Source organism: Anas platyrhynchos, chromosome 1 (genome assembly GCF_047663525.1).
Source record: "Anas platyrhynchos isolate ZD024472 breed Pekin duck chromosome 1, IASCAAS_PekinDuck_T2T, whole genome shotgun sequence".
Taxonomy (NCBI): Eukaryota; Metazoa; Chordata; class Aves; order Anseriformes; family Anatidae; genus Anas; species Anas platyrhynchos.
Genome location: NC_092587.1, coordinates 203,664,992 through 203,681,597, shown reverse-complemented (window position 1 = coordinate 203,681,597; position 16,606 = coordinate 203,664,992). Strand labels below are relative to the sequence as shown.

The window sequence follows — 16,606 nt, the reverse complement described above, 5'->3', positions numbered from 1 at the left end:
TGTTTAAACATGGCTGAGCTGAAACAGAAGTGGCATTGTAGAAAGGAAGGAGACACTAAGATGTAAACTAAAGTGTCAAGAAGGACTTATTCATCATTTAACAAGCCAGTCCGACAACAAAGGTGGTGGAAGCCCAGATTTTCTTGAGTCCTGGCTCCCGTGCAGGATAAAATATACAGCTGAAGGCCCTGCCTATCCAGAAATCTGCAAGCAGGTGGAGAAGTCACATCCCTCATTTCTAGGAAATAAAACCACACAAAACGAAAATCCCACTGGAACATCTGTTGAAGAATAATTTACTCAGCAACATACAAAAGAAAGAAGGCAGCGTAGCAGCCCAAGTCTCCAAATCTAAGTACGGATTTTTCACTCTTCCCTACCAAGATTACTGGAGACTGAGAAGGGAAGGATCTCTACCATCTCGAAGTTCAAAGCTTCAACACAACATTGCCTTCAAAATTCAACAGAGAAATGAGAAAGCAGGGGACAATCCCCTCCCTTGCCCTGCTGCCACGCTGCTGCAGCCCAGGGCATGCTTAGTTTTCGGGGCTGCCAGCGCATGGGGCTGGCTTGTGTTGAGCTTTCCTCTTCAAAATCAAGTGAATTTGTTTCCACTGGGAAAAACAACCAAAGCAAAACACCAAAGAACAACAGTAATCAGGAGAAAAAAAGCAAAGGAATATCTTCATAAGACTTGTTTTTCCGTCTTCAAAAAGGCAGAACTCAAACAATATGGAGACAGAGATATCACAACTTACACATTGCACATGCACTGAAAAACAACGTTTAGTTTCGGCTTCTGCATAACATTTCAGGTCATCACATGTTTTAAGCATAAAAAAATACCTGGAATGGAAGCTTTAGCAAGCTCAGTATTTGGTTATGAAAGAGGTCTGAAAACAATCCCATTGAATGATGGTGTATTTAGGGGTTTTAATTTACAGGCATGAAAGAGGAATTAAAAGGCTTCTGTGATGAGCCTTTTGAAAGTCATTTAAGAACAGTGCTTCTCTGTTTCCCTGGTGGACACTGAACTGACCAAAAGACAGCAATGAACCCTCAAAACAAAGCAAGCCACCAGCCTCCTGTGCTGCAACCAAGTTCTGGAAGGTGACTTCTCCTCTCTGCTCACCTCTGGTGACAAATCTGAGTGGAAGGTGCTGTGCTTGATACCAGAAATACAAGGACACAGCCAAGTGAGTCCAGCAAAGGGCCACAAAGATGAAGAAGAAGCTGGAGCATCTTTCAAATGAGGGGAGAGTGATGTGGGAGTGTTCAGCCTGGAGAGGAGGCTCAGGGGGATCAATAAATACCTGAAGGGAAGGTGCAGAGAAGATGAAGCCATGTTCTTTTCAGTGGTGCCCAAAAGACAAGGCAATGGGCACAGATTACAACAAAGAAGACGACCACACTGTGAAATTCCATCTGAAGACAAAAATAAACTTAAAAAAAAACAAAACAAAACACAAAACTACCACCACAATGAAGGTGATCGAACAGTAGAATAGGCTGCCCAGAGCCTCCATCTGTGGAGATGCTCAAAACTCAACTGGACACAGTCCTGGGCAGCTTGCTCTAGCTGACCCTGCTTGAGCTGCAGTTGTATGAGATAATCTCTAAATTTTATCAACAAATTTTATTTGTTTTTTAAAAAAGTGAAGATAAATGAGAATTTGTTTCAGCATTTTCTATATCCCATTGGCATCCCTAAGCTTTGGAGGAGTCAAAGGTCCAGAGAAAGGAACTCTGAAGCTACTCTGCGGTTTTGCTGATCAACATTTGCTTCAAAATGAATACGTCCCTCTGAGACAAATTTGCAATACCCACTTTTCACAGCCTAGTTCCTAGGAGTTATGCTGAGCACAGCCAGCTCAGCTAGGCATGTCACTGCCTCTAGCCACCCTGCTCCTCAGCTTGCTTTGTCATGGGGAGGTTGCGAGGCTCGGGCTTGTTTGCCAGCCTTTGATATTCCGCAACCTGCCATTTTACTCAATGAGATGGAAGGTGTTGCTTTTTGTTCTTAAAAAGCTTCGCTGCTCATCACAGGGATGAAACGGAGACTGTCAAAGAGCTCAGATCACAAGGCAGTTTTATCTCTTCGCAGCATCACCCTGAAGAAAAGAGCGAGCCTGCCTTGCTCGCAGAGATCAATGGAAAGAGGACAATTTGCGGCTGGAACCCCAGGACGGTTTCCTTTGTTTCAGAGATTTTGCAGTTCTAAAAAAAAAAAAAAAAAGAAAACAAGGATGCAGAAGCAGGCCCCTATTGTTTTCTTCAAACAAAGCCAAGGTATTTGTTCAAAAACAATACGGATATTAATAAACATCCAAACATCCACATCCCACAGTCCCAGAGCCACAGCCAGAGCGCTAGAGAGCAGAGCCACACACCACCCCAGCTTCTCCTCCTGGAATTTCAGTTCAGCCACGTTCCTCATCCCACCGGCGAAAAATCCCACCTAATCCTGTAGGATGCGACTTCTAAACAACGAGAAAGAGACGGGCTGGAGGCAGGAAGAGAACAGAAGATGACAGCCATGAAATCTCAGCGCTTCCCCCGGAGCCACAAACAGGATACAGCTGTCTCCACGAGCTGGGGCCCGGTTTATTTACGATGCTTTTTGTGTCATTTTTCATTCTCCGTATCAGATGTAATCTCGGCGAGGCAAGGGGAAAATAGACACAACATTAAGTAGGAAAACGGAGAGACTATAGGGCTTAGAAAAACCTGCAGGCAGTTTGCTAGGCCACCCAGGTCCTGGGATGTGAGTGTGCGCTGCAGGCAGCTCCTGGACTGCTCCCAACCCAAGTGGAAGAGCGAACGTAGCAGCCTAAATAAAAGTTTTACTCCCCTTCAGCTTCCCAGTCGCTGCCTCTTTCCTTCATTTTGAGGCACAAAGCTTGATGAGTGGGTATTAGGAGCTGGAAAAAGAAAATGAGAATCCGTGCACTCGCCACGCAGGAGAAGGGAAGCATCTTCCCTTCAGAGCCACCTTCAGCAAGGAGGCATCCCATAATTAGCAGCTTCCCATTTCATACTGACTAACTTGCTGGAAGGGGTTCCTCCACTCTACACATTCAAGCACCAGACCTTGCCTGCCACTTCCCAACCCAAGGATACCTCCTTGATAAAAGACAGGGGGGGAAATAATGCGTTTGCTTTCAAGTTCTCTCCGTTTCCTCCTTGAAAACTCCTCTGCGTGCAGTGGGGAGAGAGGGAGGGGCAACCCAGATGAAACAACACCTCGGTGTTTCTGCGTAAATGCCCTATAAATGTACTGGGATTCGACACTGACATCAAAGGCTTTTTATTCTCATTCTAAATACGAGAACAACTGGATTTAGTACCTGTTTTGTTTTCCTTCTCCGATGTCTAATGATTTAATTTAAAAGCCATTCACTTTGATGTCAGTTTTGTATTAACTTCTACTCGAGGCAATTAGCTTGAGGAAAGCACGAACCGTTTGATTCTGTCTTTCCCTCCATGCAAGCCAAATGCACGAAGGGCTCAGGGAAGACTTGGAAGGCTCACAGAAATCGCTGCTTTAGCTCCAGACCAGCCCCACAATGCCATGCTGCTGAAGCTTTACGGTAGCAGGGCTTTAATCCAGACCTACACTGCCATGTCCCATTATAAACATGAGTGGGTTTCCTTTTTTAGACAATCTGCACGATTTTCCATCTTGCCAAAAGTCCTCCTTGCAATTTCAGCCCTGATTCTGATCAGCCGGACTCCAGCTGGGCAACGGCAGCTGGTTCTGCTGAGAGAAACACCTCGTTAATGTGTGCTGGAGCTACAGGACTATATAAATGAACCAGGTAGGAAAAATAGCAGCAGAAAGTGGGAGAGCCAGGAAAGATGAGAGCAAGCCCTCCCTCGGCTCAGTTCCAGCTTCCTCCGACCCTGCTGAGCAGCTCCCTTGAAGTCCCAGGTACTGGCTGCCTCCCAGCCTGTGACACATCTCTCATGGGGAACCACCTGAGGGACACTGATCCTGGGTGCATTTCACCCGGATTCTCCCCAGCAGATCCCAGCCTTCCTTGGTGCTGACAAGGTTCTTTTTCAGGAGGGCTGAATGAAAAATAGGAGTAAGTTGCTGCACCTTCAGCAGCAGGCACACATTTTGGGTTCCATAGGAGGTGCAGCCATGAACTTGAGCTCCTCAGGGATCTAGAAACGTTCCTTCCTGTATTGGTGGCAAAACAGCAAAACAGCAAAAAAAAACAAAACAAAAAAAACCCACCTTGCATCATCTCTGGACACATTTTAGAGAAGAATAATACCTGCACCTTCCCCACAGCAGCTGAGGACAGTCAAGCAAGGCAGCTGTCCAGGGAGCCAAGTGGGAAAGACAAGGGAAAGAGACCCAGAACACAGGGAGTTTGCAGACAGAGTGGGAGGCTGCTGAAAATAGCCAGGAACAGCCACGCAGCCGGGTCGCAAAGACAAAAGGCAGGCAGATTTCGTAAGGAGCAGCCCCAGAAGGAGGCTGGGTAAAGATTCTTTCAATACACAAAATCTTCTACGGATTTTAGACTTAAACAGAAGGAAAATCTGAGGAAAGGATCCGCCTCGAGGTCCTCAGAGAGCTGGCACAGAGGAATTATTCTCGGATTAAAAATAAAATAAACCTATTTCACCCTGCTGGTCTGAGTCCTCCCGATTTCACGGGTTACCTTGCCCTCCTTTGCATTCTGCTAAAACCCAGATTACAATATTCAAAGCACTTCTGGCCTTTTCAGTCAATTTATTTTAAAGAAGGCAGCACAAGCGAGAGGCTTCCACCCAATGAAGATGTTATTAAAAGGTGCAGAGATCTCCACGTTGGTGCCACTGATGTTCTCAAGCAGGTTAGGGTTTGCCTGGCTGTTTTTACACAGTTTCTCCTCACACTTTCTTTTTGAAAAGCTGTAGAAAAATCTCCAATACAAAGGATTTCTTTGAAGTTTGCAACATCTTGTGATTTATTTATTTGATACTTGATGTGGTCTGCGTACTACCCTCTTCTCGTTGCTCCAGTGCTACATTTTTCAAATATTTTCTTAAATTGATTTGCCCACCAGACAGGAAAAGTGATTCCCCCCATCCCAAGCCCTACTCTGAGAACATCACAACCCAAACTATGCACAGACTAATCAGTGCACTCAAAACCAAACAAAGATAATGAGGAAGCCAAATCTATAAACAAACACAAATCCTCCAGGATTAGGAGGTCTAGGAATTAAAGATCACACGCCTTCACAAAGCCTTTCCCTTCTAACTCAGGATACTGCTTTCCCATCTCTTCAAGTCTCATGTGAAAACACATTCTTCCTCTTCTCACTTTCCACCATCTCTAAAGAATGTCTAAGCCTGCACAGCCACCAGACATCGGGTAGAGGATTAAAACTGGCAGGGAGGAGAAGATGGCCATTAAACGTACTCATTTACAGTGGATGCAAAAGTCTTCTGTGGCCTTAAAGGCTACTCAACCAGACCTTGCAACTCATTCCACCCACGCCAGCACAGCTAAACTGGTGAGACCATCCGTTTTCGACACTGCCCGATGGAATTTAAAACAAAAAACGCAGAAAAACCAGCCCTGTCTGCGTGCAGGCTGCAAGCAGCAGGCACATTTTAACTACAAATTCAGGAGCCATAGGACATCAGCTGAGGATCTGTGTTAAAAGCTTACGTCCAGAATTTACCTACTTCTTTTTTAAAATGCTGGATTTCATTTGCAGGTTGCTCTCACTGATTCCCATCCCCACAGTTCTTGTTTCCTGCTTAACTGCAGGAGCAAGAGGAATTTATTCTCTCCCTTACCATTTGCCAGCAGTGCATTAAGGGCTACGGTGACTGCATAGAGCAGACAGGGAACATGTTGATGTCTGGTTTGATTAGAAGCACACAGAGGCTCTGGGCTTTGACGTGAGCACCACAGGAATGCTGTCACCCTCACTGTTGTCCATCTCACGGATCCACATCCACAGACGGATTCATCTCCCCCAGATTTCCATGGCCAAGAAACGCTCTCACTGCGTGAGGTGGTCTTGGATCTCTGCTAGCCAAGACCACTTCTGAGCAGAGCTTTAAGAAAAGAAAACCACACCCTCACTAAATTAGGGCAGCTGACGAAGCAGTGAGCAGAGAAGAAATGAGAAATCAAGGAAAAGATCTCCTGAAGCCCCTTGTCTGTGGCACAGAGCTTTCAGTGAGATACTTGCACTCACTTTCAATGGGACTCAGCACTCGTTCCACACCTCCCAAGCCTGGCTGTCACCAAGTCTCCCCAAGACAGGTATTATTTTCCACCTAAGCAATCAGACTGGAGTGAGCCTAGGAGATTTGCCTTGAACTCTGCATTAAGATCCAGCTTAGACAAGTTTCAGATCCGCACTTTACCACCTCAATCTCCATTTGCATCAGTGCTTCTGCTGCTACCAGCCACCTACGCTGCAGTCCTGCATCCTTTACAGCTTTCAAGTGGATACAATTTGTACCAAAGACGTAACGCACGGTACAGCTGCAAACTGGATAATGTTCTCATCATCAAGTGTCGCTTGTTTTCACATCTTCATTTGCATGCAACAGCCTGGAGCGAACCTTTGGTGCATCAAGGGATCTCAATTAAACAGGAACAATTTAGTTTAACTAATCAACTCTATTGTCACAGCAAGCAGAAAGCTGAGCCACATGTATTGCTCTGGACTGGTCTGGAAGGGGATCTCTGCTAGCACAGGTTAGGCAGCGAGATCCTGAAGAACAAGTACAGAGAGGCTTTTTGTCACGAAGCAGCAGAGAAAGTGCAAGACATGACCCTGCAGTAAGCAACTGCTACCTCAACAGTTTTTCTGTTGCTTACAGATGATTCACCAGCAAGGCTGGAGCCGCCGAGCGTTAAAAGTGGCAATGGATGTAATTGTTCGAGACAGAAGAGTACGTTTCAAATATAGAAGTAGGGAAAGCAGATGGAATTTCCTATGATTCATGGATGTGGGGGCTCGGAATCACGAGAAATCTGCAGGGAAGAGCTTCGTGGTTACAGTCGCAATTAAGCTTCACAGGCGGTTTTGACCCAGGGTGTCAACTACTTAAGAAAATGACAGATTGTGGCAGTAGCTTGGTGGACAGACGGGGAGACTTGGCAGAACTAGGAGACACGGCAATTTCAGCCATGAATTCCAACATGCAACAGGAGTAGCTTGCAGGGAGGAATATATACACGTCTGAAAACGGTTTTAGATACCGCTGACTTTCTTTTAAGGAGTTCTAATGGTTGCAAAGAAGAACCCAAGTGAATGTATTCTTAATTTCAGAGCTAAGAAGTATTTGTTTCTGGTAGGCTGTCCTGAATGTCCCATCCCATCTCTTGGGCTCTTAGGATCGCGTCCTTTTGCTTACTCAGATGTTCCACCTTCCTCTGCTGCTCTTTGTGAGCCTTTCCACAGCACCAGGGAGAGAAAAACCTCGGCAGTACAAAAGGTGCTGATTAATGCACTGAACAGGACTTAAAGGAACGCATCTCTTTTACTCCTCCTCAATTATTAGTTAAGGCAAACGACTGCTATATTAAAAAACTAATCACAGCTGTACATAAAGGGAAGCTTTTATAAAGACAAACATTTCCTCCGACCTTCAATGACTCCAGAACTGCTCTGCAAGCAAAAATCACAACGAACTCTACCCAACCCAACCTACCTCAATCTGAAAGAGTTCCCCAGCACCTTCGCAGTCATTCGATGTGATTATGGGGGTATGGATGTGCACGTAGCCATGATCCTGGAAGAGACAGACCACAGGAAGTTAACCAGCTGAAAATATCAAGCAGCGACTGCAAGAATGACATCAACCAGCACACATCATGACACAGCTATTAGTCCCCAGCCAGGGCATCCTAAGCAGCCTTTCAGGCAACTTCTGCCTTACATGGACAAAGACAGAACACTAGCTAAATGTTATCATGATTTACAAATCCAAATGTGCACGATAATGTGTTTTTGCAGCTGTTCATTTCCACACCACTCCCCTTTCTTTTCACCTCCTCCAATATTATTTTATTGTATGAATGGTTTCAATCAAATTTCATCCCTGTGGCTTCAACATTTCAGCTTCTCCCAGCTTTTTAGAAGTTGGTGGTTGAGCAGAAGACACTGTGATCTCCACCAAGAGAAATGTTTGGATGTGTTAGATAACAGAGATCACATATTGCATGGAAGAGAGACCCTACAAACACCCAACCACTGTGAAAACGTCAGTCATACCTCACATCATCTTAAATACCCAAAGTTAAACAGGGTGTACCCTGGCTTGATCATTGTCCAGGTACCCAGAGAACAGGATATTCTTTAGGACCAGTGGGAATGGTCTCAAGTTGTGCCAAGGGAGGCTCAGGTTGGAAATGAGGAGACATTTCTGCTCAGCAAGAGCGGTCAGGCCTTGGGACGGGTTGCCCAGGGAGGTGGGGGAGTCCCCGTCCCTGGGGGTGTTGAAGGAGAGGTTGGACGTGGTGCTTGGGGACAGGGCTTGGTGGTGACATTGGCGGTAGGGGGGTGGTGGGACCAGGTGATCCTGGAGGGATTTTCTGACCTTAATGATTCTAGGATTCTAATAACCCATTCAGGAAGTGGTTTACAGATCCACCAGAGGCTCCTGAAGGCAGGCAGGCTGTAGGAAGAGCAAACCCCAGTTCTCTGAGATTCTCTGCAGAGCAGCACCAGGGTTTTAAAACAGCTGCAACGCAGTTTCCAGTGGATGGGTACATCAAGCAGACCTCAGACGTTCACATATTGCGAGTTAAGAGGCAAAAATGGGAGCAGAACTGTACTGTCTCCTCCCTAAATTAGTCTCACTGACGAGACCTCTGGTGAAGCACAGATCATACCTGTGCACATCAAGGCACACAAGACCCTTGAACTAGCACCTTCCGGCTGAGAACAGACAAACTTGGTTTCTCTCGTATCACTTTAATGTCTAGCACAAGGGAACCCCTTTAAAAATCAGGGTGTGACAGCATTAGCATGACACAGGCAATTAAGCAGCATAACCCACTGTCTGCTCCCAGAAAACACCAAAAAAGAAAGATAAAAATCAGTGTTTCTAGAAGCTTAAGTTCTGATTTTATCAGAATAATACAGATTCAGGGAGGGTAGCTTTAGCCTACCAACAAAAAGTGCAGGTTCTCTGCTATCATCCCACACACGCTCCAAAACCTGCTGGGCACAGGTCCTACCACCCCGACACGAGATTTCAGGATACTGCCCACATTTTTTACAGCAACCATTAGCACTGCACACAAGTAGATGCAGAATTCACATTCCCCTTCCAAAGCAGGCAAGGGTTCTTCTGTGTGAGCTGCACAGGTCAGAAAACTGCTGTCTAAGATGTGGAGATGATAAAAAACTCCTGCATCATTCCCATTATTAAAGCTCCTAGAGTACTTCAGATCACATCACTTGCCCTAAGAAACCTGGAAATTAGTTAACATGCGAATCAGAGATGATCTGCAACCATTTCACGCTGCCCATGAACAATGTTCCTACCCCACAAGGACCACAAGACCCGGGGGAAGATTTAAAGATGACATTTTAGGCTGCCACATCCAAACCAAAGGCATTTAGCATTAGTCATTCACTGCTGGCTGTAAACTATTAGGCTAAAAAAAAAAAAACTTTTTAAAGTTACAGACAGTTTAGATTAGCTTTGAATTAAAAAAACAAAACAAAACAAAAACACATTTATTCTCTTTCACCATTAAGCCCTTTACAGCTCTGCACAGTGAAAACTGGTTATATTTTTATATTTTTTTAGATATCACACACGCTGACAACTGCAGTGCTTCTGGGATGATGTAGGTGGCAATTTTTAAAAAAAGACTCATTTCTAATGGAAGGAAAACAGACAAGCCCCAGACATTCCTGGTGCTAGAACAGTCGTGACATAAGCATTGCAAATGGCAGGTCTGGGACCAAACCTTCCTTATCTCTTAAAAAATAACTTCACCATAGCTGCTGCTAAAATGATGATGCTTTATATTTTGCAATAGTTCTCCTCTCCTGAGCATTTTAAACAGGAAGATGTCAGTTTGAGATGGGATCAACTTGGAGAAGTAATGCCTCTGTCAGAATAAAATGTTTTCTGGTATCTCAGCTGGCTTCCTCGTCCCAGTTTGGTTACAAACTTTTGGAGGTATTGCCATCTAGTGGCTCGCCAGCAGTCAGGTTCTGCATTACCAGCTGGCACAAGGCTGGAACAGCAGCTTCACCTGACACTGCGTTTCTGTTAAGCTCTTCTACTACAACTGAACCCATCTTAATTCAAATAAAACATTTATTTCAATGAACAGCTTTAAAAAGAAAGGGCTCGGGTGTGTTGGAGAACCTTCTGCCTTATTTTCTCTACTCATTCAGAGAATCCCATGGTCTCTGTAGCATCTTGAGTCGGAATTAACTCACTGCCCCCTGCTGCCACTGCCTGCACAAAGCCTACAGCCTGCCTGCAGCTTAAGGGATGTCAGCACGTCCATAAACACAGGTGCCTCCCACCCACCAGTCTCCAATGCATTAAAAAAACAGGAGTGAATTAATCTCAGCTAACAACATCCATGCAGACTTGTAGCACAGAAATGAAAAGGTAAGAATTGAGAGGATATCATGAAGATCTGAGTCACTTTGTCTGCATCACACAGATTTCCACGTGGGAGGCAGCTTCTGTCCAAGGTCACCGCTGAGGGCCAGTGAAAGGACTCGGTGTTACGGCGTGTTCTGCAGACCACACACGCTCACGGACAATTATATTGCAGCTCAGTGAAAGGGATAAAAAAATAAAACTATCAGGAAGTGGGTGGAAAGACAGTAACAAGGCCACAGATGTGCTAACTTCACCATAAGGAACAGCCTGGCCAAGGCCTCAGCCAGGCCCAGGCCTGAAGAGAAAACCACTACGCCCCAAATCCGTACCCTGCAGTCAACACTTCACGCTCCCTGCCTCTTCACGTGCCTCTGTGAAGCCCGAGCAGGGAGTGTTTCTACACAAAAAGCTCAGCAGAGAAGGGAGCTACCTGGAAGAACGAGTGGATTGCTGCGGTGGCTTCGCTGCGGATTCTCAAGAGGGCGCCGAGCGCGTTGCTCCTGCATCGCAAGTGGGGGAACTGGCGGATGTACTCCAGCGGGTGCCTCTCCTTCGCTTTCAGGGGGAACGACTAAAAGCAGCAAGGGAAGAAAAACAAGAGGATGAGAGCTTGGAATCAACGCGGTTTTATTGCAGTGTCCATCTCTGAGTAGTAAAACTCACTTGTCATTACAAAGCAGGAAGAAAGAAATGCTTTTCTCTGGCTTTTCTAGTTATTTCGTGAAGTTTTATTCTTACAATTTTTGAACAAAAAGCAGCACTCTGAAATGTATCTTTTGGATTTTGAGCCTCCTTCAAAGCCAACTGCTTGACTCGCTACAGCAACAGCGAGCTGTTTCCAAACGTGCTTGGGGCAAATTCTCCTGCCTGCACAATCTGGAGGGTTTAACCAGTGCCTCTGCTTCCCAGATTTGTAGCCAGGCCAGATTTAGCAGGTAAATCACCTAGCACAGGTAACTGCTGCAGGCTGGGAGCAGAGCACGCACTCAGCTGCCAACATCTGCACCTGTTTCCACGTGGGAACAGCTCTGCCCCAAAACAGAGCATTTGCAGTGTTCCTATCAACTTTTTTTTTCTCTTTTGATATACCCTACACCCAGCGCTGACAAATCAAAGCCTGCAGGAGCATTCAGACTCAAAGCAAATCCAGTTTGAAGCATGTTCTGCTGGATCCTGGAGCCTTTTGATATTTATTCCCCAAGCGACCCTACCAGCTGGATTGCCTGCTGCGGCGACGTACCAAAGTGTCACAAGGTCCCACCACGCGAATGCTTTCAGCCTTCAGCTCCATGTTTTGCATCTTGTGAGGGCTTTTGACCAGTTTCCCTCGTACTTCCACCGCGCTTCCAAAAGTGAGGTCTCTAAGAAAGCAAGAAGAACAGCAACCAACTGGGGGTTGGTACAGAGTCAACCACAATCAGCAGAGACTGCTGTTAAATTAGGTAGAACACTTGAGATTTGGCACTATTGCTACAATACCTCTTGTAACTGATGGGAAGTTATCAAATGCAGTCAAACATTATTCATATTTCCACCTTGTAACAGATTTATAAAGCAACAGAGGAAAGTAGGACTCTAGCAGTGTTGGAAAAGTGAGGGGAAGAGAGGCTTTTATAAGAAGGGGTTATTGGTGGGGACAAGTCAGGCTTATAGGAAAAAAAATAAAGATGAAGTGATAGACAGAAGGATCCTGGATCACCCTGAACCCTATCCCAAAGAAGAATTGAGAGTAACGAACAAAGTGAAGCTGGAAAACAAGTGCATTATTATATTATCTTGTGATAACAGACTAATAACAATACATATTACATAATAGTAAGATTACCTCGTGCTACTAGAACAGGCACACCTATCTAGGAGGTATGTTGACCCAACCATCCCTCAAATTACCATGGTAAGAGCAACAGCTCTCCAGAAAGCTGAGGAACAGCCACCCCTGGCTATAGGGTGTGATTTCCTAGGTCCAACAGCAGCCCAGAACACGCATGCTACTACAGCAATTAAAAAAGTGAGATCCAAATTAATCTCACGGGACAAACAGCTGAACTACAAGGCCTCAGGTAAGAGGAGATGGAGTAATCGGACACTCTCCATCCTAAAACCATCCCCAGAGAGCCCAAACTGCAGCATGCCTTTCCTGTGGGCAGGTGGGAGCTGCTCCTCCAGCAGTCTGGTGAGTCCCTGGTGCTGCGAGGCCCTGGGAGCGCTGATAACCCCAGATATTTCTGCAGCTGTCCCAAAGCCACCAACCTGCTTTCCATGCTGGGGTCAGCCACCACCTGGAGGCTTTCCAGAGAGCTCCCATCGTTGATATGTAGGAACAAAATCTCCTTCTGGGAGCGGATGGAGCGGACCCAGCCCTACAGGTGAAAAAGAAATTTGTTATTTCTTTTTATAAAGAAATTTATATATATTTTTTCTTGTTATAAGATTGACCTGCGTCTCATTGGAGCTGAGAATACCAAAACTGGCAAAGCATTTTGAAGATGAAAAATATTTTAGCAATGCACACGTTTTTATTCATTACCTCCTTTCAGAACTCTTTTATTGCAACAGTCAAAGAATGCAGAGTTTTAAGATAAAACACTTGAGGCCATTCTGACAATTTTAGTACCGATGGGTTGCAAATGAAAGTTGTTTTTGTATACATGCCATCACGGAATGGTTTGGGTTGGAAGGAACCTCAAAGCCCATCTAATTTCAATCCCCTGCATGGTCAGGACACTCTGCCCCCAGAGATAAGGAAGAAATTCTGCTCTCTGAGGGCGTTGAGGGCCTGGCCCAGGCTGCCCAGAGGAGCTGGGGGTACCCCAGCCCTGGCAGTGCCCAAGGCCGGGCTGGGTGGGGCTGGGGGCAGGGAATTAGGTGGGCTTTAAGGTCCCTTCCAACCCAACCCATTCTGTGATCCTAAAGATTAAAATTTCCCTTAAAAAGAATTTAAAATTTACAGTCAATACCAAGCCACCAAGCAGAAGTCACAGCAAATACAACCCCCTCAGCAGCTCCCCAGCTCATGTGAGCTGAGACAAAGCTGAAAAAACATCCATAGGGAATTTCCAGCTCATCTTATAACATGGCTACAGAGAACACCTAAAAACAGCGCTGCTTAAACAACTAAACTGGGCCCACGTGTCCCATCGGTTTTGTCTTTTCCTTAACTGGCCCAAAAAGTTTCAAAGACTTCAGGCCGAGCATGTGCTTCGGGGATTTCATACAGACAAAACAATTTGAATCTGTCTCCTCAGACTGTCTAGACTGAATGAACTGCAAGAATTAAACAGCATCAGAAGGAAAGCATTCTTCAAATTACGGAGCGACTACTGACCCCGGTAAGGCAGGGCCACACTGAGAGCTAAACACTGGAGACATTCCAATCCAGATCACGGCAGCAAAGACAACACACATTTAAAATCTGCCTGAGGTATTTCCACAGAACCTTCAGACCTCATGCACAGCAAATGCCTACTTAATTGGGGAGGGCAGGGGAGGCAACAGCTGCAAGAACTACGAAGGCTTTAAGGCCATAAACCTTACGATCACCAAAACTTCAGCTTTTCTTTCAGCCTTGCGATTTCAGCAGGCGTTCACCTGGATGTCTGCTGCAGGTGTTGCTCCTGGAGCAGTAACTGATTCAAGGAACAACCAGGCTTTACTTCAGGACTCTTACATGGCACAGCATCCTCATATTCTTATGGCTAAAGCAACAGGTGTTAAAAAGGCATTTCAGACAGCGACGTGCCTCAAGCTGTTGTGCTTATCCTCTGTATTTCTGTAAATCCCCAAACATCACACTCGATGCATAATGTTTATTGTATAATGGCAAGTGTTTTTCTGAGTTTCTTCTCTTGCAAGTGCTCCGTAAGAAAACAAACAAAATCCCTGAACAAAGAAACATCCTTAATAGCTTCTTCCCACCTCATCGGGCAGCTCTGGGATTTGTTAAACACAGCCACGAGTCCTGCATCCTGCAACAGGAAAATATGAGCATACCCTCAGGCTTGTAGCAGAGCCGCAGAGGCTGTGGCAGCAGTGTTCTGACCGCTTCGTACCCCATCAGAAGCACTGCGGGGTGACAATCCCCATTCAGACCAGGCTGCGGTTTCCATAACTAAAACCTGGCCATAATTAGGTTTATTTTAAGCTACGGCAGTTTCCCAGTGCAGCTTAACGCTAAAGACATTCGTGCCAGCACAAGGGAAAAGAAACAAGAAATAAAAAGGCGATATTTCCAATTCTAGCACCAGTTTATTCCAGCTCGCATTACCAAACTTCAAAAGAAAAGCACCTGTGCTGGCTGAGCTTCATCCTACCCCGTTAGGCTACATCTAGGTGTGTGCAGGTTTTTGTGTCAGCGCCCAGCCCTTTACAGCCTGATCCTCAAATGCTTAAATTGCATTAGAAGAGAATCCATGCATCTACAAGCACTGCTCTGTCAGAAACACCTGAAAATGAAGACAACTGTCTGCTGAGGAGATGGAACAAGGTCTAAAAAAGCTTAATTACTGAAACTTTACCTCAGTCTACCTTGGTTCACATCTACCTCAGCTCACAGCTGGAGCTGGGCATGAATGTCAGCCCTACCTGATGCTGCTAGAAGCCCTGATGTGGAACAAGCCCTAAAGCAAAGCTTTAAGGAAACAGCAAGGCACAGATTGTGGTTCCCTATCCCAAGCTGAGGAGACCCAAACTGGCTGGATACAGCCCCAAACTGGTTTGGATGCAGCCCCTCACAGGACAAGCCTCTCTCTGCGCCTTGCCCCGAGTACTTCAAGCATCTGATTCACCAGCAGCCGAGCGAGCAGGGACAGGCAGAGCTGGCGAGAGGCCACGCAGGAAATCGGCCGCTTTTTGAGGAAAAATCACCACACAGAACAGCAACAAAAGCAGCTCGCCTCCCTTCCGCACCGCCACACACCTGCACCTGCACCTCGCCCGCTGCTTCCCGGGCTCCCAGCGCCTGGCGGACCCGCAGCCGCACCGCCGGTGCCCTCTGCTCCCTGGGGAGTGAGGAGGACGAGGAAAATGAGGAGAAAGAAGAGGAGAAGGAGGAAGAGGAGAAGATGGAGGAAGGGCAGCGGCGCAGGGCCCGCCACCCACCCCGAGCCCCCAACATGGCCGCCCCCAGCGGGCCTCGTCCCCTCACAGCGCCCGCCGCCTCACGTGACCGCCTCAGCCAATGGCCGCCGGAGGACCGCCTCAGGGAGCCAATCAGAAGGGAGAGCGGCAGGGCGGTCTGCCGAGCGGGCGCAAAGGCTGCTGGGAAATGTAGTTTTTGGTTGTGGGTTTCGGGCTGTGAGGGAATAGGGGGGCAGAACGGTGAAAACAATGGGTTGAGATAAGGACGGGGACATCACTCACAGATTGCCACCACGGGCAGCACTGACTCAGCACAGGGAGATTAATAAAATTTATTACCTGTTATTAACAATCTAGAGCAATGTGAAAGTAAAAAACACTAAAAGCCATCTTCCCCCCCATTCACCCGCATCCACCTCCTACCCCTGAGGTAGGGGAATGGGGAACAGGGAATGGGGGCTGCGGTCAGTCCCTGATGTTTCATCTCCACCACTCCTTCATGGTCCCTCTCTGCCCCTGATCCACATGGGGTCCCTCCCATGGGATGCTGTCCTTCCCAAACTGAGCCTGTGGGGGCTGCCCACAGGCTGCAGCTCTTCAGGAGCTGGTCCCACATGGCTCCGTACCATGGGGTCCATCCATCAGGAGGACTTCATAAGGCCTCTGAGGGAAAAAAATCAGTTCTGGAAGAGTTTTGGGGCAGGCTGCAAGCCCTCACGTGGTCCTGGGGACTCAGATAGGAAGGGACTGAAGGGAGAGGCTGCTCCCCTCAGCAGCAGCACAGTATGGGGACGGGGTAGGGCACACAGCAGCCAGCCCTACAGTGGGTTTTGGGGCACCCATTCTCTTGTCCTCCTTATCCCTGTCTTGCTTTCCTACATGCCACGCTAACAGAATTGATAAGGAGCTGGAGACAGGACTC

At 46.7% G+C, this 16,606-nt stretch overlaps 1 protein-coding gene across 12 annotated transcripts in view; it reads right to left on the bottom strand.

The window, feature by feature from the left end:
• NARS2 (asparaginyl-tRNA synthetase 2, mitochondrial) overlaps positions 1-15,763 on the bottom strand; it is a 44,990-nt gene extending 29,227 nt beyond the window's left edge. For 6 of the 12 annotated variants that reach the window (XR_011806578.1, XR_011806579.1, XM_072032882.1 and 3 more), the window contains exons 1-5: positions 15,524-15,763; positions 12,859-12,968; positions 11,849-11,969; positions 11,039-11,179; positions 7,681-7,761 (exon numbers count right to left, since the gene is read on the bottom strand). Coding sequence is in view for 10 of the 12 variants with exons in the window: in XM_072032882.1 (XP_071888983.1) it covers positions 7,681-7,761; positions 11,039-11,179; positions 11,849-11,969; positions 12,859-12,968; positions 15,524-15,721 (651 nt within the window). In the remaining 2 variants the exon portion in view is untranslated. The remainder of the gene's footprint in view (positions 1-7,680; positions 7,762-11,038; positions 11,180-11,848; positions 11,970-12,858; positions 12,969-15,523) is intronic. The other 6 variants (XM_072032881.1, XM_072032888.1, XM_072032886.1 and 3 more) reach the window with 4 other exon arrangements.
• Positions 15,764-16,606: the final 843 nt, after the last annotated feature.